The 24,115-nt window shown below is 40.7% G+C and overlaps 1 protein-coding gene across 1 annotated transcript in view; it reads left to right on the top strand.

The window, feature by feature from the left end:
* The window catches only part of TBC1D10A (TBC1 domain family member 10A), a 92,793-nt gene extending 68,963 nt beyond the window's left edge, over positions 1-23,830 (top strand). The window contains exons 5-9 of the mRNA XM_089652222.1: positions 727-841; positions 914-979; positions 9,472-9,661; positions 19,992-20,146; positions 22,413-23,830. Coding sequence (XP_089508348.1) covers positions 727-841; positions 914-979; positions 9,472-9,661; positions 19,992-20,146; positions 22,413-22,931 — 1,045 coding nt within the window. The 3' untranslated portion in view covers positions 22,932-23,830. The remainder of the gene's footprint in view (positions 1-726; positions 842-913; positions 980-9,471; positions 9,662-19,991; positions 20,147-22,412) is intronic.
* The last annotated feature ends 285 nt before the right edge of the window (positions 23,831-24,115 follow it).

A 24,115-nucleotide genomic window follows, 5' to 3' on the forward strand; every position in this document is an offset into this window, starting at 1 on the left:
TATGATGACTGTCTTACAAATGTATCACAAGTTGTCATTCATGAACTTATGATGTCAGAGGATGAACATGAGGATTTTGAAGGATTTTAAGTGCCGGTAAGTCATAACCATTTCAATTAAAAAATCTGATGTTTTTAAATGGTGTTGTCTCGGAAGGGGGGTAGTCTTATACAGCGAGTATAGCCCAAAAGCTATGTCTTAACTGGAAAATTAGGAGGTCGTCTTATACACCCAGTCGCCTTATACGCCGGAAAATACAGTATATTAATGAATTCAGAAAAAAGGCATTGAGATTATACATTGGCAAACAATGAACATATAATAACTGTATATAGGATGGAATCCCATATGTGCAATGGTGAAAATGTTTCATAGCTCATCAAATATGTTACATAAAGATCAGTTATTACACAGGTTCTCATACAGCACAATTAAAATTTTAAGCAAAAGCATAGAAGGCAAAGAGATGTAAAATGACTCATAAATAGGTGATTTTCAAAGCAATAAAGAGAAATAAAATAAAAAATCCCGCAATAGGAAGAAATGAAAAAGCGAAAAGCGGTTTTAGGGGCAGGAGAGTAGGAAGGAAGAAGGGATAGGGAAAGTGGAGTAGACAATTCATAGTTGTTGATAAATAAGCTAAAACAACCCTTGCCAATCTGTTTGCCTGTGTTTCGGTGCTATAACTCGCACCTTATTTAAGTGAGATGTTCTTGTCTTTTGTAGGCAGCAAGATCTCTTCAGGGTACTAAAAGCTTACACTCTGTACAGGCCCGATGAAGGATACTGTCAGGCCCAGGCACCCATTGCAGCTGTCCTGCTAATGCACATGCCAGCAGAGGTGAGAAGTCCACTCCATTGTTTGTCAAGTATGAAATGACAACAAATCTCACAGCTCTTGTCTCTTCCACAGCAAGCATTTTGGTGTCTGGTGCAGATCTGCGAGAAGTACCTGCCGGGATATTACAGTGAGAAACTGGTAAGGAAAAAACTCCACAGTTATTATTCTGGCACAGCCGCTGTTTTCATTGGAGAGCCGCAGATAAAAATTGGCACCATGCAGGATGCAGAACAAGGGTCATTGAATGTCACTATCAAGATTCAGCGTAAGACTGGGAAAGCTGCAATGGTTTTCAACAAAGACCTGGCATACAGAACGCTTAGATACATCCTGAAAAGAAACAGATGTATGAGTTAAACATTCCGGGGGAAATAATATAGCTTGTGTGTTTTTTTGTTTGTTTTTTTTTTTAACCCCTTCACGCCGGATCGTCCTGGCGTGAAGAGGAGTTTCTGCGCCGGGAGGTGGGTGGGACGGGGCTTAGTGTCATGTGACCGCCGTGACGTCACGGTGGTCACATGATCGGGAAAGTTCCCGATGGCAAGAGGAGACCGGGACCTTTCGGTGAGTACCGTACATGCGTGCTGGGAGCGCGCAGGGCGCGCGCTCTCAGCACATATGTATTTTGTATATTGAACGCAAATGTGCGGTCGCTCGGCGTCTAGACACCGGGAGGCCGCACATTTGCCTGCTGCCGGCGTGAAGAGGTTAAACGAACACTTCTTAGTTTTAATTGATTTCTTTCATATATACATAAGTTTCATATATTGGCTTGGCAAAATGTGTTTGCACAGTGCACCGACCTGCAATCTAGTCCATCGCTGTAATGAAACCACTAATGAAACACTAGAAGATACTAGTGGTAAAACAGCAAGCACTTGGGCCTCATTCACACGGACGCATTTTAGCTTGCACCCATGCATGGGCTATGTTTACCTGCATGGGGATGTACAGAACATCCGTTTCATTCATGTCATGGCACAGACACAGCAGCTGCTCCCAATTTGACAAACGTGTGGGTCCCCAAATGCACTCTGTCTGCACTCATACTGCTGTCAAATTGGGAGCAGTGGCTGTGGCCATGCAGCCGCTACATCCCCTGTGCATCCCCATGCGGGTAAATGCAGCCCTCGCACAGGTGTACGTTTAAGTACGCCCATAATGAACAAGGCCTTAGTGTACACGCTATGCTTTACTACTGTGTTTCCCCGAAAATAAGACCTACCTCAAAAGTAAGACCTACCTCCACCAGGGGAGAACTGACCATTCGGGCACTGCCCAAGGACCCGGGGTGACTGCAGGGCCCCATGAGAGGCTCAGTCCGTCCCTGTATGTGCCGCTTCTGAAATAAGCAGGCATTGAGGTTACGGACAGTGAGGCAGACACTGCAGACACCTCTCCTCCAAGTTTCAGCAGAGGGGCTGGTCCACATCCCTGCCACGGTGCTGAAGACGGAGTCCTGGTGATAGTACTGTAGCTTCATGTAGGAGGAGTGGGGGAAAAAGAGGGGAGAGAGAGAAGGCAGAGAGAGAGGGGGGGGGCCTTGCTTTAAAACATACCTTTTTGTGGAGCTGGTGGAGAGATCAGTTAGGTTGCAAGCTGACGATCCACCGCAGGATGGATCGGATCTGCTGATTGGGGAGGATAATGGATCAGACTCTGTTCCATTATACTCAATCCGCAGATCCGATCCATCCTGCGGGGATCGTCGGAGGGGGGTGTGAATAAAAATAAGACCTACCCGAAAATAAGCCCATTTTTTTAACCTAAAATGAATATAAGACAGTGTCTTATTTTCGGGCAAACACAGTAACTTGTAAGTACTTGTCAAATTGGTACCTGCCCCTACCAAAAGTAATGGATTTTGTCCTAGATGTGGCAAAATTTTAGAAAGATGCAACGGCAGTAGGTTGAGACTGATGTGTGATGGTTGGATTTGTACAGCCTTTCTTGGCTAACGAATATGGATCCTTTAATAGTATAGTTTACCTTTTATAATGTGATCTGTTATGCCAAACTGAAAAGACTTTGAGTGAATGCTAAATTGCAGTATACACTCACTGGCCACTTTTATTAGGTGCACCTTGCTAGTACTGGGTCAGATGCCCTTTTGCTTGCAGAACTGCCTTAATTCCTCATGTCACAGATTGAACAAGGTGTATACATTCCTCAGAGATTTTGGTCCATATTGACATGAGTTACTGTTGCCTTTCTGTCTTTTTCTTTTACTGATCATTCTCTGCAAACCCTAAAGATGGTTGTGTGTGAAAATCCCAGTAGATCAGCAGTTTTTCAAATACTCAGACCAGCCTGTCTGGCACCAACAATCATGCCACGTTCAAAGTCACGCAAGTCCCCTTTCTTCTCCATTCTGATGCTCCGTTTGAACTTAAGCAAATTGGCTTCACCACGTCTAGATGCCTAAATACATTGAGTTGCTGCCATGTGATTGGCTGATTAGCGATTTGTGTTATCAGACAATTGAACAGGTGTACTTAATAAAGTTGGCTGGCGAGTGTATAGTTACTACCATACACACTTTTTATGGCAAATAGGTGTGAAATTCTTTCAGTTTCATTGCCCGAAAAAATAACATAAAATAATTGCAAGTGTCCAGTTATGGCTAATCATATGTCTATGGCAAAAGCGGTATTAAACTCCATTAACTCCTCACAGGTTTATGCCATAATGTGCTAGTATTCACCACATACTATCACATTATGACAGACATACCTGTTAAAGGAAGCCCTCCAGCACTGCCCTGTCAGCTCTCAGATACTCTCATCTTCTCCCAGTTTGCACTGTTTGGCCTCATGAATGGTTGGGCTGTGATGACTTCACTCCCAACATGCTCACTGGAGTCACTCCATCATAGCACAGAGCTGGTGACATAAATGTACATTTCCACCGACAGACAAGGGGGAAGCATTCATGAGCAAGGAGACTATTTGAGTCTCTTCTGTCATAAAAAGCCTGCCTGCCAGCAATTGTTTTATTTTGTGAGTTTAATACTGCTTGAAGGACTGCACATATTCTTTACAGCATGTTCACACATTTGTAAATCTGTCTATAAGGTGACTTTTAAATGCATATTTAAAAAAAGGTGGCCACAGAAGTACAGTTGCAAGAAAAAGTATGTGAACCCCTTGGGATTACGTGGAGTTTTGCATGAATTGGGCATAAAATGTGCTCTGAACATCATCTAAGTCACAACAATAGAAGAATACAGTCTGCTGAACATAATACTACACAAACATTAGATGTTGCCATGATTTAATTGCACATAACATGTAAACATTCACAGTGCAGGGAGGAAAAAGTATTTGAACCTTTGGACTTAATAACTGGTTGACCCTCCTTTGGCAGCAATAACCTCAACCACACGTTTCCTGTAGTTGCAGATCAGACCTGCACAACGATCTGGAGTAATTTTGGACCACTCCTCTTCTTAAAACTGTTTCAGTGTAGCAATATTCTTGGGATGTCTGGTGTGAATCGCTTTCTTAAGGTCATGCCACAGCATTTCAATCGGGTTGAGGTCAGGACTCTGACTGAGCCACTCCAAAAGGCGTATTCTGTGCTGTTGCAGCCATTGTTTTGTCGAATTACTTGTATTCTTTGGGTCATTGTCCTGTTGCATTACCCATCCTCTGCGGAGCTTCAGTTGGCGAAGAGATGGTCGTACGTTTTCCTGCAAAATGTCTTGATAAACTCTGGAATTCATTTTCCCATTAATGACAACAATCCGTCCAGGCCCTGAGGCAGCAAAGCAGCCCCAAATCATGATGCTCCCTCCGCAATGTTTTACAGTGGGGATGAGGTTTTGATGTTGGTGCGCTGTGCCTTTTTTTCTCCACACATAGTGTTGTGTGTTCTTCCCAAACAACTCAATCTTGGTTTCATCTGTCCACAGTATATTCTGCCAGTAGTGCTGTGGAACATCCAGGTGCTCTTTTGCAAACTTCAAACGTGCTGCAATATTTTTTTTGGACAGCAATGGCTTCCTCCGTGGTGTCCTCCCATGTACTCCATTCTTGTTTAATGTTTTCCTAATTGTAGATGTGTAAACAAAAATGTTAGCATGTGCCAGAGATTTCTGTAGGTCTTCAGCTGACACTCTGGGATTCTTCTTTACCTCATGCAGCATTCTGCGCTGGGCTCTTGCAGTCATTTTTACAGGACGACCACGCCTAGGGAGAGTAGCAACAGTGCTAAACTTTCTCCATTTGTAGACAGTCTGTCTTACCGTGGACACATGAACATCAAGGCTTTTGGAGATACTTTTGTAACCCTTTCCAGCTTCATGCAAGTCAACAATTCTTGATCGTAGGTCTTCTGAGAGCTCTTTTCTGCGAGGCATGGTTCACATCAGACAGTGCTTCTTGAAACCAGTAAACACAAAACAGGTGTGTGTTTTTTAAGGGCAGGACAGCTGTCAGCAACACATCCAATATCATCACACTGATTGGAGTCAAGGTTGGCTCACTCCTGGCTCCAATTAGCTCTGGGAGAAGTCATTAAGCTAGCGCCTCACATACTTTTTCCTCCCTGCACTGTGAATGTTTACATGTTGTGTGCAATTAAACCATGGCAACATCTAATGTTTGTGTAGTATTATGGTCAGCAGACTGTGTTATTCTATTGTTGTGACTTGGATGACGTTTAGAGCACATTTTATGCCCAATTCATGCAAAACTCCACGTAATCCCAAGGGGTTCACATACTTTTTCTTGCAACTGTAGCTGTGTCTGTAACAACTGTGGGTATAGATATAAAGCAGACAATGTGGGATTCAGTGTAGGTGAATCTTTCTGGTTCATGTGTTTTTAACCAATTCAATACCGGGCAATTTTACACCTTCCTGCCCAGGCCATTTTTCAGGTCTCAGCGCTCTCACACTTTGAATGACAATTGCACGGTCATACAACATTGTACCCAAACTAAAATGTTATCATTTTCTTCACACAACTAGAGCTTTCTTTTGGTGGTATTTAATCACCACTGGGGTTTTTATTTTTTGCTAAATTAACAAAAAAAGACCAAAAAGTTTGAAAAAAAAAAGTTTTTCTTTGTTTCTGTTATAAAAGTTTGCAAATAAATAATTGTTCTTCATAAATTTAGGCCGAGATGTATTCTGCTACATGTCTTTGGTGAAAATAACCCAAATTAGGATGTATTTTTTAGTTTGTAGGAAAGTTATAGAGTTCACAAACTATGGTATAGGTCTGAATATGGCGTCCACCTGGAACGCTGATGACATTTGCCGCCCGCCATTCGGCCATAGGGCGGGCGGCAAATGGTTAATTTACAGTGAATGATTGGAGACCGTCACATTCACTGCTTTATAAATATTCTCCTTAGACATTGTAACACAGGTTTAGTTATCTGCTATCTCCTACTAATAATTAATATGACTGACCTTTGACACATGGAAAGTAAAGCTTTGTTTGGTTCAAATTTAACTAAAGGCAAGCCGAGTTCTTCTTAAAGCAGTTTCAATGATCATGGTCTCGTGCTTTTATATTTGCAAGTGCATTCCCATTTACAGTAGTTTGTCTACAGTGTTAGCTGATCGATGTGATCATGAATAAAACTGTCCTTTTTCCTTAGGGAACTAGTGAATACTTGTAAATATTGTACATTCTTTCCTTTTGGAATCCCATTTACAAAGCACAAGGTTAAGAGTGGAATATATTGCTATGTATCAGCATAATGTTCCTAAGGAAACGTGGTTGGAGGAATGTGTCCAATCTCTTGGGAGCGAGAATTCTATTGTTATCTCCTGGCTTTGTCTTCTGTGAAGAATTTGTTGTTTTTTTTTGGTGTAGCAAAATGACTTGTTCATTGTGTAATGGCATTTCACGTATAAGTTAATGTGTATACATATAATCAGAAATACAAAACTGGCTATGGAGTCTGCTTCTTTTCATTGAATATATAAGAGTATGTTCACTTTAAATAACGTAGCACAGAAAAATTAGTTACATGGGCAATTAAACCCACAGCACTGATCCCTCCCTCCAACCCCTCTTCCACCATTTTTGGTAAAAGGTTTGCCATCAGGTGTCCATTGCCAGCACCCCTTCTGTGAGTGTGGGGCTATGATCCAAGCCTACAGTCTGTGTCCATGTCAGCTAGTTACCTTGTGGTGATGCTATCATGTGTGCAGTCATCTGGATCCTGAAAGAAACCCCTTCCCCCTACAGTAGAGATTTCCCATTACCAAAGCGGTGACATGGGTACCTGAAGAAGGACCCTTCAACTCTGCAAGCAGATTGATTCCAGGGCTGGACATCTGACCCGCAGGACTTCACTATCTTGACTTTATTGGACATGTGAATGACGCCTAAGACTTGCATGTCCTTACTTGAAGGAGTTGACTGATTGATTCTGTTGAGGATGAATTGCACCATAGTGGCTGAATCTGTAGAAGTCATCGATGTCTTGCTTTTACAATTTATTTACTGCTTGTTAAGAATGTGTAATTATTTGAGTGTCCAAACCCTCGCCACATTACTCTACTTTTTTTTTTTTTTAATTGTATGAGTCAGAAATGCATGCTGTTTTAGAAACTTGCCTTGTCACAGCCCTTTGTTGTTGAATTTTTCATTTTGTCATGTGGCTTAATTGGATGATCCTTAGCTCTACGGGTGTGGAGAGGCATTCTTGGCAGTTCTGTTTTCTCATCTATCAGAGTTTGTGGTTGCTATAATTTTGTTGGTAAGGAGAGGTTGAGCAAGTGTTATAATGTAAATATTGCTTAACTGAGAAATGTCATAATTTGGCGGTCCAGCACCACTACCTCTCTGAACAGTACACACTCTGTACAGCTCATAGTCCTTGTCACTGTTCAAGGACCACTGTTGGATGCATACTTGTGCATAACACAACTCACTGTTTTTTGTGGGAGGTTTTTTATATACAAAGGGACATGGTGTGTTCAATTCACTTATGGTCTTTAGTGTTCAGCTGCATTTAGCACGTGTTGCTCTTTGCCGTTTTATTTTCGTTATTTTTTTTTTGGTGTTTTGTATGTAAAACTCAAGATTAACACTTAAGAACAAGTTTTACATTGCATTATATTTGCTGTTAATGTGTGAATGTTAGATGCTTGTTCTAATATGCGGAATGTCTGTTGACAAATCTTAAAAAATGTTGTCTTCGTGCCAATTCCTGTTTGCACAAACCCAACTGGATTCTTTCCTAATAATACATGATTTGCATAGATTCTTCTTTTTTCCAGTGTGCATTACAGTGTGCAGCCTAAATAAAAAAAAAAAAAAAGCTCTCCTAAACAGAAAGTTAAAGTATAACTAAAGGCAAACATATCCCTTCACTTCCTGTCCCATAGCCAAACAGGAAGTAAGAGAAATTCCTTGCAAATTAAGGGAATTCCTTGGGGATCCCCAGGTCACCAGAACGAGTGTTCCCATTGTAAGACTTCCCCCTCTATTACCTTTCTGGGGACAACCCAAAATTTCTTTCACTTATTTATTTCAGGTACTTCTATAGCGCCGTCAATTTGTGCAGCGCTTTACATACATATTGTACATTCACATCAGTCCCTAACCCTCAAGGGGCGTACAATCTAAAGTCTCTAACGTACATTCATACATATACATACTAGGGACAATTTACACAGGAGCCAATTAACCTACTGGCATGTCTTTGGAGTGTGGGAGGAAGCTGGCGTACCAGGAGGAAACGCACGCAGGCACAGGCAGAACATGCAAACTGCAGGCAGGTGGTGCCGTGGTTGGGATTTGAACCGACAACCCTAGTACTGCAAGGCGGAAGTACTAACCATTTAGCCACTGTGCTGCCCTAACTTTCAATGATAATCGTAAATAGGACAAATAGAAAAGGTGGATCTCCTAAAGAGGGGCACAGACGGCAATAAAAACTGACAGGTGTTCTAATCCCTCTGCACTCAATCCAAAACTAAGGAAAAAAAAAAAAAGTTTTGCTGTTACTTATACTTTAACGTTTTATATGTTTTTGTTCAATCGTTACCATATTCTACATAATTGATATTCCATTTTACATGAATGAATATATACATGCATATAGCACTGCGTTTACCTCTGTCTGCTGTCGGAGTCCTGTTACATATGTAATACATGATATTTTCATGTTTGCTTATTCACTATTAATTACTTTAAAATATAACTAAAGGCAATCTTTTTTTAGTTTTGGATAGAGTGGAGAAGGATTACAACACTTGTCAGGTTTTTACTGCTGTCTATCCCCGGTTAGGAAGATTCACCCTCTCTATTTGTTCTGTTTTAACATTATTGAAAGTAAAAGAGAACCCAAAATTTTGGGTTGTCCATAGAAAGGTTTATGGGCCATTATCACCAACCATGAAAGTGAAAGAAGATTCCAAATTGTCAGTTTTCACCAGAACAGGAATAGAAGGAAAATCTTCCAATGGGGACACTGGCTCTGGTGTCCCTCTCAATTCCTGTTTTGGCTATGAGATGGGACATTTAAGGGGAATATCTGCAAAAAAACCACACGGGTTATAACTCTCCCTTACTCATTTTTTTTTTTTTTTTTAAGTTTTGCCTTTTAGTTCTACTTTTTATGCTGAATTATTTCACTGTGAGCTTTGACCATTTTTTTTCCAGGAAGCGATTCAGTTGGATGGAAGGATTCTGTTTGCACTGCTTCGAAAAGTGTCTGCAGTGGCCTACAAACACCTGAGCAAGCAAAAGATTGACCCCATCTTGTATATGACAGAATGGTTCATGTGCGCATTTTCGCGGACACTTCCCTGGAGTTCTGTTTTACGAGTGTGGGACATGTTTTTCTGTGACGGTAATTATTTAGTTCAACTCTCTGCAGCTGTATTGAAAAGCTTCATGTCTTTAAATGTCAAGTGATGTACCATGTTAGCCATCAATGGCAGCAGGATAGTACAAATGTAGGCAATACTTTTTGCTCATGCCAGAGAAAGAAAACCAAGTGTTTATGAAAGCATGTACCCCTAGGTATATTGTTAGCACGTTTAAATTAGTATTATTACAGGCACTTATATAACGCCGTCAATTTACGCAGCACTTTACATATATATTGTACATTCACATCATTCCCTAACCCTCAAGGGGTGTACAATCTAAAGTCCCTAACTTACATTCATACATATACATACTAGGGACAGTTTAGACAGGTTCCAGCATGTCTTTTGGAGTGTGGGAGGAAACCGGAGTACTCACGCAGACACAGGGAGAACATGCAAACTCCAGGCAGGTGGTGCCGTGGTTGGGATTTGAACCAACGACCCTAGTACTACCAGGCGGAAACGCTAACCATTTAGCCACTGTGCTACCCATAAATCAAAGTTAATGTATAACTAAAAGCAAAGTGTTTACTTATGGATAGAGTGGAGAGGGATTAGAACATATTAGGTATTTATTTCTGGCCGTGGCCCTGTTAGGGAGATTCACCCCCCTCTATTTATCCTGCTTACCATTATCATTCAAAGTGAAAGCAAAAGAAATCCCACATTTCGGGTTGTCCCCACAAAAGTAATAAAGCGTAAATTTTCCAATGGGGACACTAGTTCTGGTGACCTGGGGCTTCCCAAGGAGTTTTCTTAATTTGCAGAGATCTCTTTTTCTGTTTTGGCTATGGGACAGGAAGTGAAGGTAAGTCCCCCAATGGGAGTCCGATGGCAAAAAATAAACTTACAGGGGTCATAACCTTCCCTTACTCTATCCACAAATGGGGGGAAAAGTTTTGTGTATAGTTCTACTAGAAGGTTGACTGGAGAGGGTTCAAATATTGCCTTCTAGGTGACATGACTTAGCCATGACTTGCCTTGTGAATTAATGAAGTGCACTCGTGAAGTACAGTAAAGCGGATTGAGTAAAATTGGGAATAAAAGGGGTATTTTTTGGCTTACAGTGAGACTGCCTCTATGACTCAAATCTGATGCACTATGCTGTGTGCACCCAGGCATTCTCGGTGTACTGCCAGCTCAGAGTGTGAGGCGTGCGGTGGCCTTGTTAGACGGGCAGGATTCATGCTGCAAGGAGCTGTTAAGCTGTTACTCATTATAGGGTGTGTGACTAGCGCTGCTTGTCTCTACATGCTTTTCCAGGACAAGAGAGGAGCACAGTGTGTCTGTTCTAGCTAGTGTCATTTAGCACATGTTGTGCGTGTCTCACCCCTTCTGTTTTTGGCATTTAAAGGACACACATCAAAAACAAGTAAAATTATTAAAATTAGGTACTACAAATACTATTAGTATTATGATATTCTGTACTCAAATATATCCCCACATAATTGAAGTGGTATTACATATGCTGTACCTAATTATGTAAGCTGGCTGTTCTGGTTATGAAAATACTAGACAATCCTCTTTAAATTCTTAAAGTGATACTAAACCCCTGACCCTGCATTCACTATATCCGATCTCCCACAGTACACACAACATGGAAGTGCAATTATTTTAGTAAATATAAACTGCTAAATACCTTTTCTCATCAGCAGTTAGAGCAATCCTGTGACTTCAGCAGAGCACTGGTTAAAGCTTGTAGGAGGAGTTTTTTTTCTGCTCTAGGAGGATGTGAAATCTCTGACGCTCTCTGTGGACAGTTTGGCCATGATTGGCCCTGTGCTGATCACATGCACCCTCCCAAGAAAAAAAAAAAAAAAACCTCTCTAGCAGTACACACCAAACTGAGCATGTACATGTGACCACGGGTTCAGTCTGTATCAGGTGGTCATTTCAACAAGAGGAGAGGCAGAGAAGAAAGGATCAAACAGCCTTTTTACACAATGCAGAGGATTAACCCCTTAGGTTCCACAGTGAGTATAAGCATGCTTTACTGCATATACAGTCTGCACTCTCCCAAGAGGATTAAAAAAAAAAACCTCTCTAGCAATACACACCAAACTGAGCATGTGCAGAGTGACTCCACACCATATGTCTTATCAGGAGAGTAGTAGCTTGAAAAAGGGGAGGAGCAGAGAAGACAGAGGATTAACCCCTTTGGTTCCACAGTGAGTATAACAAGCATGCTTTACTGCATATACAGACTGATTTTACTGTTGTGGGTTTGGTAACACTTTAATATTTACATTTAAAGGATTCACCTACTTACTGTGCTCTCTGGGGGATATACTTCCTTGATAAACAATGCGTGAGACCCAATCCAAATGTCTTCAAGCAATTGCATCTCTGGGGCGGTCGGCTCTGAGCCGTGTCTGTGTGTGAATGGACACACAGAGCAGCAGCCCCCATAGCAAACTGCTTGCTGTAGGGGCACTTGGCAGAAGGGAGGGGCCAGGAGCGCTGGTGGGGAACCCGAGAAGAGAATGATCAGGGCTGCTCTGTGCAAAACCACTGCACAGAGCAGGTAAGTATAACATGTTTGTTATTTAAAAAAAAAAATGTGCCTTTACATTCACTTTAAGCCTGGTTCTCACATTCAACATTCAGTTTTTTTTTTTCTTTCAACCCAGCAGGCGGAACAAAAAAATAAAAAACTGAGAGATCATTGTATTAACTAAGCGATGTTAGTGCAGCGGTCTCCCACTGTGCCTTTGTGCTCTGACAGAGGGACCCCCTGGACCTTGTGTACCCAGCTTATGTCTTGGGTTTCAATACACACACAGCCCTCTAAAACAGAGATTTTGTAAGCATTTTGGTGGAGCTCAGTCCATCTTTCTCAAACAGATGGACTGAGCTCCACTGAAATGTTGCCAATAAATGCCTGTTTTGATTTATCTCAGCTTCAAGACCCGTGAGTGCCCTCTCTGTGTTTATTTTAGATCTGTATGGATTTGGATTTGTATTTCTTGGTTAATGAGTACCTGGGCAATTTTTTTAATAGTGTGTGTGTGTATGTATATATATATATATATATATATATATATATATATATATATATATATATAGATAAATGCATGTACAAGCTATTGGGATTTGAGCACAGGTATATCTTGTTTCTTTAATGCTATAGCACAGCCTTTCTCAACCAGGGGTGCCTTGAGGTTTCTTCAAGGGTGCCTTGGCAAAATGCTTACAAGTTGCCCAAAACTTGTATACAAGACTGCCTTTTAGTTACACAAAGCCACAGGTTTTCATTGTGCACCATTACAACCTTCTAGCCGCCGGAATCCTGACAACCAATGACATCATCAGTTGGTAAGGAGGATGTCAGTTGCCTGCACAGCATCCTAGTTTGACCATCCCCTGCCCCTCTCCATCGGTGCTGGGGTCACATTAGCTCAGTGATGGAGAAAAACTTAGGGATAAGAGAAACACTGGAAAACTACTCAGTACCAGTGTGCAAAAGTTTTTTTTTTTTTTTTTTTTTTTTGTGCTTTGGAAGAATAAATCACCTGTAATGTTGGGTGCCCTACATGTGTGGATGCTGCTGTGTTATATAAAACTATTAGAATAGTTTTTCACATTTTAGAATGGGAAGCCCTTTTAAAATTATGGGCAGTCTGGAGGCACCCACGTTTAGAATGGGGTGCCTCAAGAATGTCTATAATGCTAAAGGGTGTCTCAGGAATGTCCATAATTTTAAAGGGTGCCTTGACTGAACAAAGGTTGAGAAACACTGCTATGGGCAGTACACTTTTTTCATACTTACAAGTCATCCTCACGTTCAGGAAAGTCAGTTCTCCTTTGGGGTGATGGCTTTCTCATGGAATTCAGAGCTGCTGCCAGTGAGGTATGCCCTCATGTATGTGTGGTATGCATGCTCACGTCTGTTTACTTATGTTAAAAATGTAAGCAGTGACTACCCAGTTTAAAGTACACAATCTCTTCTTTTACTAATCTTTTAGATTATGAGGTTAATATACTAAAACTGGAGAGTGCAAACTCTGGTGCAGATCTGCATAGAAACCAATTGGCTTCTACCTTGTTCAATTAAGCACTGACAATAAAAAAAATGGAAGTTGATTGGTTTCTATGCAGAGCTGCACCAGATTTTCCTTCCACTCTCCAGTTTTAGTAAATCAACCACTATATATTTCATATTCACATGATAATGTTGGTCAAAATAAATGTAACCGAAAAAAAAGGCAAAAGCTACACATTTCCAAATAATTGCATTGAAAGAGCCACCAAACGTAATTACCACTATTTATTATTGTACTGTTAAAGCACTTTAGGACCAACTTCACTCAACATATTCCTGATTTGGGTGGGTCCTGAGGGGCTTTATTACCTGCCTTCTTTTATGGTAGGATGTCCCTGCAGTAGTTTGCATCTCTGCCTCTACCACAAGGCCATAAGAAAAATGCCAAGCACTTGCATCGCAGCTTCCCAATTATTTGCTCTACATCAGGGGTCTCCAACCCTTTCAAAGAAAGAGACAGTTTACTCTTCTTCAGACTTTAAGGGGCCGGATTTAGGTCAGTGGGGGTAGAAAATGTCCCGGGCCGACTATCTGTGAACATAAACATGGCCTCAGGGTTGGTAGTCAGTAGGAGGAGGAATAGTACCCCATCATTGGTATCAGTGGGAGGAATAGTACCCCATTGTTGGTGTCAATGGGAGGAGTAGTACCCCATCATTGATATTAGTGGGAGGAATAGTGTCCCATCATTAGTGTCAGTGGCAGGAATTAAGACCCACTGTTGGTGTCAGTGGCAGGAATAGTGTCTCATATCATTGGGAGGGATATTGCCCCCCAATGATATTGCCCCCCAAAGGGCCAGATAAAGGCTAGTAAAGGGCTGCAGTTTGGAGATCACTGCATTTGATTATGGACAATCTACCACAGAAGACAATTCTTTTGCTTTACAAGAGCCATGGCAGATGGGCAGAACTAGTGACATTTTAAACATGAGAAGTCAGCTTGTGAAGACTGGGATATTGTTGTTTTTTTTTTTTTTTGTTTTTTTTTTTCCGTGGAGTTGGCCTTTAAATAGCACTAGTAAAAATAGTGCCCATTTGGGTACAACAGTAATTCAGGCATGTAACTATATCAAATGTTTTAAACTCCACTGTTGTAACGGAACTGGACCCAGACCGCACTTGGGTATTTCCGTTAGACTCCCGCTTCCCTGTCCGAACACGAATCCACGGACACCACCGCTGGCCATACAAGACGAGACAGCACCAGACTTGTATGAAAAACAGGAAATAGACTGCTTTATTTTAACATAGATACAAGATATATACACAGGGCGGGGAAATGCAACCAGTAACAGGAAACACATCAGCAGGCCGTCCCATCAGGGGGAAGGGTTGCCGGAAACACCCCTCACCAAGCCAGTACAAACACATTAGAACAATGGGATACACCAGGTGGCAATAGACAATACACAAACCCATATATCCCATAACAGTTTGCTCTCAAGACACACAATAGAACAATGGGATGCAGCACCTGGTAGTGAACAATGGACAACCCCCACCCCCCACTTATACATGTCTACACAATATTAGGACAGATCATCCTGTACCCCTAACAGGCACAGGGTGACTTACACATAATAGGAATATGGGGAGCTGAGACAGTGGTCTCCCCACCTCTCCAAAGGGGGCTGTGTTCCATGGGCCCCCCACCCAAAGTCACTCTGGTCACAACTGTGATAGAAAAATGCAAAAAAATAATCATTGTTGTTTCCACTGGTAACTCAACAATAAAGTTGGAGTGTGGAAAATTCTTGTGTGCTGGTGATTTGTTATATTTATTCTGTTTTAGGCAGTTTGCTTTGATCAGATATATTCAGTATGTTCAGTTGTTGTGACACCATCCCTATGACTACTGCACCCTCATTGCTGATCTGGTCTTTCAATACCAATGGCTTCATTTAGACAGCCTTAAAAAATTTACTGCTGTTATTACACGTGTTTTCTAGGAGAAAAGTTCCAGCATAATATTCAATAAAATACGTATGTATACATGCAGTTAAATGCGTAAAAAAGTGTATGCGTACATCATTTATTTTTCCCTTTTGTTTAGACTTGGGGTCATTTCACACGGGCGTTCCATTTTTTTTTTTCATCAGTTCAGTCACATTTTTTCCAAGAAAAAAATGGACCAGTTCACATCAGTTTTTTATCAGTTTACATCTGTTTTTTTTTTTACATCCTTTACCAATGCACAAACGAACCGCATGTCCGTTTTTTACATACATTTTTTTGTCCATTCTGGGGTTTTTGATGGAAGAAAAATAAGTTTTTCTAACGGTAAAAAAACCCCCCAAAACCTGATGTTAACTGATGCAAACATTAACGGATGTAAACAGATGATCATCCGTTTACATCTGCTAGTCCATAGAAATGCATGGGTGTCCGTTTTTCATCTGGAAACAGAACTCACGTGTGAAAGAGCCCTTAATTTACACATTTACAAATGCATATACAGTTGTGTTGAAAATAATAGCAGTGTGTTAAAAAAGTGATTAAAGATCAAAATCCTTCTGATAGCTTTTATTTCCATACACACAAATGCATTGGGAACACTACACATTCTATTCCAAATCAAAACATGAAGAAAAATATATCAAATTTGTGTTGTTCCTCTAATAAAATTGAAGAAAAGTGAATAATAGCAGTGTTTGTATTCTTCTTTACAAACTCAAACATTCAATATATAAACTGAAAAATGTTTGAAGATTTTGCTTTCCTTTGAATCACTTAATTAATATTTGGTTGTATAAGCACTGTTTCTGAGAACTGCTGTACATCTGTGTTGCATGGAGTCAACCAACTTCTGGCACCTGTGAACAGGTATTCCAGCCCAGGATGATTGGATTACATTCCACAGTTCTTCTGTATTCTTGGTTTTGCCTCAGAAACTGCATTTTTGATGTCACCCCACAAGTTTTCTATTGGATTAAGATCCGGGGATTGGGCTGGCCACTCCATAACGTCAATCTTGTTGGTCTGGAACCAAGATGTTGCACGTTTACTGGTGTGTTTGGGGTCGTTGTCTTGTTGGAACACCCATTTCAAGGGCATTTCCTCTTCAGCATAAGGCAGCATGACCTCTTCAAGTATTCTGATGTATTAAAACTGATCCATGATCCCTGGTATGCGATAAATAGGCCCAACACCATAGTATGAGAAACATCCCCATATCATGATGCTTGCGCAACCATGCTTCACTGTCTTCACAGTGTACTGTGGCTTGAATTCAGTGTTTGGGGGTCGTCTGACAAACTGTCTCCGGCCACTAGACCCAAAAAGAACAATCTTACTTTCATCAGTCCACAAAATGTTGCTCCATTTCTCTTTAGGCCAGTCAATGTGCTCTTTGGCAAATTTTAACCTCTTCAGCACATGTCTTTTTTTCAACAGTGGGACTTTGCGGGGGCTTCTTGCAGATAGCTTGGCTTCACATAGGCGTCTTCTAATTGTAACAGTACTCACAGGTAACTTTAGACCTTCTTTGATCTTCCTGGAGCTGATTGTTGGCTGAGTCCTTGCCATTTTGGCTATTCTTCTATCCATTTGAATGGTAGTTTTTCGCTTTCTTCTACGTCTTTCAGGTTTTGGTTGCCATTTTTAAAGCATTTGCGATCCTTTTAGCTGAGCAGCCTATCATTTTCTGCACTTCTTTACATGTTTTCCCCTGTCCAATCCACTTTTTAATCAAGGTACACTGTTCTGAACAATGTCTGGAACGACCCATTTTCCTCAGAAATTCAGAGAGAAATGCACTGTAACCAGCATGTACAACATTTGCTGCCTTCCTTCCTTAAATAAGGGCAATAATTGCCACCTGATTTTCAAAGAATGAATGACCTCACTAATAGAACTCCACACTGCTATTATTTTGAACATGCCCCTTTCAATTAGTGATTCAATTACACAGAATCAGCAGCATGCATGTCATGACTGTTGGGTCTGTTGGATTTCTATTACTCTACTACACCTGCTAGTAAATTATTTGACATGTAGCAATATCATTTCTACCAAAAACAGTGATTGATCAGGTTAGTGATGTCTGACTGCTATTATTTTGAACACAACTGTACATGCGTTTTTATATGAGTACGTGTGTAAAAAGCATGTTCTTAGACACAGATTTTTGGATTCTATGTTACAAATCCAAATGCACTGCTTGTTTACATTCCTTCATTAAAAACAATGCAGCTGTGTTCAAGTCCATAATTAAACACTTGTACATGCATATTTTTTTTTTCATGGCCATGTAAACAAAGCCTAAAGTGTACAGATGGGATGGAACTTTTAACACTCCAACTTTATGGTTAAGTCACCAGTAGAAACAAAGTTCCAGCATAATATTCAAAAAAATACTTGTGTATACATGCATTTTTAAATGCGTAAAAACACGTATGCGTACATAATTTATTTTTCCCTTTTGTTTAGACTTAGGGCCTCTGTGGCCCCAAAATGGTTGACAGTGATACTATTATATTGTAAGCTGTCACAAGCAGGACCCTAATGTCATGGAAACTTTCTATTTACAGGTTGAACTTTAAATGTGTCATATATTAGTGTTATCCATATGTCTCTCGTGTGGCTTAATTAAAGCTCTGAAGGCTGCAATTGGGCCATGCGCATGTACAATGTATGTATTACAGTACTCAGCTCGGTAATGGATGAGATGGCAGATCTGCGCTTATAGACCGGCGTGTATACCACCACGGCATTCGACGCGAATGCCGCCGGCGGTAGGCCGCGGGCCTGTATCCACATATCAGCAGCATAGTACCACATGGACTTCGTATAGCCAGGCGCCGGGCAGTGCGAACTCCGCGTGTAGGCTCATGTATATCTTACAAACCACTACTGACCTGAACTGTATCTGGATGGATGTGTTTTAATAAAGATCGTATCGGGCCCATTCAGATACAGACTGACACTGTTTAATCTAAGGGATGCTTGTACAGGGAATGGACATACTAGTAGGAGCTGATAGCATGGAAATGATGGGAAAGGGGAGGGGAGAACTGGTTTCCAGTATAGATAAAAGGAAAGGCTACGCTCCAATCAGGATGTACATTCTGTGTATAGACACCCCCTATACATTGTTCTGTGAGAGGGGATTGACCTGACCCCCCCCCCCTGCGTGGGGGGGCGTGTGTGTGCTTGTAATAAAACAGGAGGCTGGGGTTGAAACCAGTCTCAGAGCGAATTCCAACTGCAACCTGAGAGTGTCATGTGATCATTCCTGGGTAACGGGAGCTCCATTTTCCCCACATCTCAACAGAGCTAAACCAGTTGGAGGCGCAGGAATCGTGGAGTTTAGCTGTAGTCGTGGTAAGCGAAGTTCGCACAGCTTTATGGGGGATTTCTGCGCATCCAACTGCGAGTACTCACGGTAAGGAGAAATTCGTTGAAAGCAAATTTCCAAGACACTAATAACCCTCTGATATTGAAATGTATTGTAACTGTACCATCTCCCTGTATATTGTAAAGAACTGTGAAAACTGTTGGTACTATAGAAATCCTGAATAATACGCATACAAGATAATATACATAAAGTCAGTCTGAGGAATTTATTGTGGTGGTGGTGGTGGTGGTGGTGATGTGTAGTTTACTCCCCTTGTCTATGTAAATCTTCAGCTACTGTACTCCGCAAAAGATCAGCAAAGTTAGAAGTGTTTTTCTGCATACATAATCAAAATATGGAAGCCCTAGCGTGAGCCTGACAGCCAGAAAACTAGAATTAGCAGAATGAGACGTGAGCAGTGGCAACAACTTTGTGTTAAGAAAACATTCCTTTTTATATGTAAAGGTTTTTACTCTCTGATTTCCTATAGAGCTATGGTGCACTTTCTGTTGAAACCCTTGCCATAAAAACAGTGCAAGTAACAAAGCACTAAGTACAAGGTGCCATAGTCAATAACAACTAATCAGATTTCCTTTTGCTGAAGTAAAATCTCCATTGGGAAAAAAATCCATTCTCATGTCACAGAGCTGATACAACAGCTTCATGTGTCCCTATAACTGTGATGGCATCTCCTGCTGCCCTCGTGCATGAGATAACATGTTGCTATTGTTGGCCTTCAAGAATCGAAATAGTTTACATAGCTCTGTATGTAGGTTAAAGGGTTGGAATTGTGTTAATATTTCAGGCATAGTTTTGATTGCTATCTTTTTATGGTACATTGCTTCAGTTTAACAGAATAATAGCGAATGTTAAAACTGTCACTTTTTTTTTAAATTCTTGATTTGTTATACACTTATTTGTATCTACAGGTGTAAAAATCATCTTTCGAGTTGCACTTATCCTTCTTAAGTATACGATTGGCTCCACCGAAAAGCTCAAATCATGTCAGGGACAGTATGAAACTATGGAGAAGTTGAGAGCAATTGATCCAAAATACATGCAGGAAGGTTTTCTTATCCCAGAGGTGAGCATGTTATATATGTAAAGGAACAGTACAGTAGGTCCTAAGATTCTTTTGGTGGAATTTCACTGGTCAATAGTGATGCATCTGCTGGCCCAAAGATGATTACAGAGTTTTCCCTTTTTTTTTTCTTTTCAATATATTTTTTTGGTTTTAACTTTGTCAAGATAACAAATGCATAAAAAAGAGAGACTGGTTCACGGCCCCAGGTTACAGCAAATGTTCAGACAATAAAATAGAAGAAGATACAACAAAGATATTGTAATGCCGCAGCATGTATCTATAGGTTTGTATGGTGCAAAAGACAGGCTTCATTATAGCTTAATTTGTCCTGGGTTGGTCAAAGAAGTGAGTTTTCTCTATTTTATATCAGTTCTTCAAATAAGTATACTTTATTGTTTGCACTTTTACCCCCTTCCTGTCCAGTCTAATTTTCAGCTTTCAGCACTGTCATACTTTGAGTGGCAATTGGGCAGTCATGCAACACTGTACCAAAATTAAGTTTTTGTAATTTTTTTTGAGACAGATTGATAGAGGTTTCTTTGATGGTAATTAATCACCACTGGATTTTTAATTTTTTTTTCTAAACAAATGAAAAAGGACCGAAATTTTTGAAAAAAATAAAAACACCTTTTTCTTAGTTTCTGTTATAAAAAATTTGCATAGGTAAATATTATTCTTCACTGATTTGAGCTGATGAGACTGATGATTGATAGGCAGCACTGAACTGATTGGCACTGATGAGACTGCACTGATGGGCACTGATATGCTGCACTTATTGGCACTAATGGGGCTGCACTGATCATCAGGGCACTGATGATCAGTGCCCTGATTATCAGTGTAAATGTGCCCTGTCACTGGAAACTTGGTTATTGGCTTTCCTTTCCGCAGACAGTGACTGTGCTGAGGAAAGGAAATACCGATACCCAGTATTTATTTACATGTAATCAGCTGTGATCGGACATAGCTGATCCCATGGTAAAGAGCCAACGCCATTGGCTCTTTACCTTGATCAATGATGCACTGAGTCCGAGGGAGACAGCTTACCACTGATTGCCAGGATGTCATATTTTTTCCACCCGAAAGGAGGAGAGTCCCGCCCAACTGTCAATCTACTATAGGCCAGGCAGGAACTGATTTAATTGACCTAACTGAGTCAACCCTGGTAAGTCTGCATCTCTGGAGGGTGGGGGTGAGATCAGTTAGGTCAGCTTAAGGGGGGCAAACAAACTAAATGCACTTTATCCGAAAGTAATATGTAAATATAATATATTGCATACTTGCAATATTGCAACTTGCCAGTCCTTAGTTGTAGTGGGTGCATTAGTTCTCTTTTTTTTTGGCTTTTCTTCATTTTATTTTTTACATGCTGATTCTGCCAATAAGACACTTTCTGTCCTATGATGACAACACTCACTCACTGTACTGTATCTTTGGAGAAGCAGGGTTGTCGCTCTAAGATAAGACGTGAAGTGTGTGGAGACCAGAGAACACACACCCTTCCCTTTGCTCCACAACAAAAATGGAAGGTGTTCTGGAGTTCACAGAGAGAGCTGGAAACGGTGATAACTAGTAACGCTGCAGCACAGGAAGTTATTGGCTCATGATGTTTCTGGCAGGATCAACAAATATTTTTGATGTATCTACCAGATATAACAACATGCTGTCAGTATTATGTTTAAAGTTTATCCCTAGCCAAAACATTTCTCTTTTCTTTCTAGATGGAGTTAGGGACACTTGTCAAGTTTTTATTTTGTGTCTCTTTTTTTGGAGAATCGCCTTGATATTGGTGACCTTTGTCACTTACTCAAACCTCACTTTGTATAGACTTTCACATTTTCCTGTTCGGTTTCCAAGACGGGAAATGAAGAGAGACAGATTGCCAAAAAAAAGCTGATATAGGTTTTAACCTTTCCCTACTTTATCCAAAACTGAGAAACAGTTAATTGTTAGGGCTTATATACTATACAAGTTTGTTATTTAACTTCTATTGCTATATGTTTTTCCATTTATTTTTTTTATAATCTGCTTCTTCTTAATGTCAATGGCCATATCATGTAGACAAGTTGTAATGTCAGTTTAGATGGTTACCTATTCTGCCTTATCATAAAAATACTACTACTGCCAACTATGCCTTTATAGAGGTAAGAAGAAAGGCAGGTGAAAATTGCCTTGACTGGAGTTTTATCTTCTCCGTGTATATTTGTAAAAGTTCAATATTTCTGAGGGTAATGTATGTTTATTCTCTTTTTCCCCCCCCCCCCATAAGATTGTGGAATTGCCCATCACAGAGCGGGATGTGGAACGTGAACATTTGATCCAGCTAAAGAAGTGGAAGGAAGAATTTGGTGAGCTGCAGTGCAAATCCCCTTCCCGTATGCATGGGGCCAAAGCGATCAGTGATGCTGACCCTATAGGCCATAAGCCTTTGGTGCACTCCCCTTCCATCATCCTCCCATCCAATGCAAGCAGTGGGAAGAAGACCAAGGAGCAGAAACATGAAGAGAAGGAACAGGAAAAGCAGCGAAGTAAGGAGATGAGGGAGAGGGAGAAGATTGAAAAAGAGAAAAAAAAAGTTGAAAAGAAAAAGAGTAAGGGAAAAGCTGACCAGTCCAATGGGGCTGTGAAAGAGAAAAATGGAAAGGAAAATGGAACCGAGGGGAACAGAGATCACCGGCAGGAACCGGTACAGCCTCTCTTGGCCAAAGGAACCCAAAACAACTCTTTAAATGTGCATCAGTCCAGCGAGAGTTTGTGCTCCAAAGAAAGTGAAGATACTTATTTATAACTTCCACAATTACACCACATGATCAAATGACCACACCGACCATAGCCATCAGTGCTTGTGGAGTCTTTCAATTTCTGTATTAGTCATTCTTCAACAACAAAGAGAAATCAGATTTGAATAAATAGTGCAAATACAGGAACTTGTCTTACTCAGTTTAAGAAATTTAACTGCAGGATTTGTCTTGGATTCATGAAATGTATATGTGTACTTCCACAAGTCTTCTTACTCAGAGATTACAAGACCTTCATTATGTATTGTACCAAGGTTCTTCACGTCTTTCTCTTGGTGTGAATAACAATGGGGATCAAACAGTTACTTCGATGTACCATCCGGGCTGCAAGGGATCCTTTCTGTTTTGTGACTAATGTCAGTGTAATGGGTGCAGGCCATGCACCCTGTGCTCTGTTCCATTCCAGATGTTTTGCTGCTGAGAGCAGAATTTTCTACTATGCACAACGAGTTTATTGTTTCCGATATACATGGGACCAAGCCGAGAAATAGAACAGACAATCTCTTCCTCCATCCCACAGATACTCTTTGTACCAGTAAATGGATTAAAGGAGTCTGAATTGTGCTCCACATCTCAGCACAATGGAGTGTCTGTTGAATTCCCTCATACGTTTATTAGATGCTGTACAAGAAGAGGAAATCCAAGTTTATATGTTGGGTCTCTGTAGGAGACTCTGGGGATGAACTGTATGCTGTTACCTGACCAAACTACACTATTCCTCCCTCCTCCTGACACTACAGGAAAGGGCTTGTATTCCACAGTGTGTTGTTATACAGTTACACTAAACACAGCCAAGCAGGAATATTTATTTATCTATGGTATTAGCTGTTGCAAAAAGAAAAAAAAAAAATAAAAGACACTTGCCAATATTTAGATTACAATAAAACTACATCATGTGTCATTCCTTTCTCAGTATCGATTAAGCTAATTGCAAGGGAAGCCATTTATATTTTGAACCAGTTTGTATACAGGATATCTCCAAATAGATGGCTTATTCATTATTACGGGTACTTGCCTTATTTTTTGCTCTATAAGACGCATTCTTTCCCCCAAAAAAATAGGGGAAAATGGTCTGTGTGTCTTATGGAGCGGCCGGCCCGGTATTCCCGCCACCGCCATGTTAGAATACCGGGCCGGCCGCTTGGCTCTACTGTGCAGAAGAACCTGCTCCTCG

Source organism: Staurois parvus, unplaced genomic scaffold (genome assembly GCF_062004578.1).
Source record: "Staurois parvus isolate SC_StPar_1 unplaced genomic scaffold, SC_StPar_1.0 ptg000673l, whole genome shotgun sequence".
NCBI lineage: Eukaryota > Metazoa > Chordata > Amphibia > Anura > Ranidae > Staurois > Staurois parvus.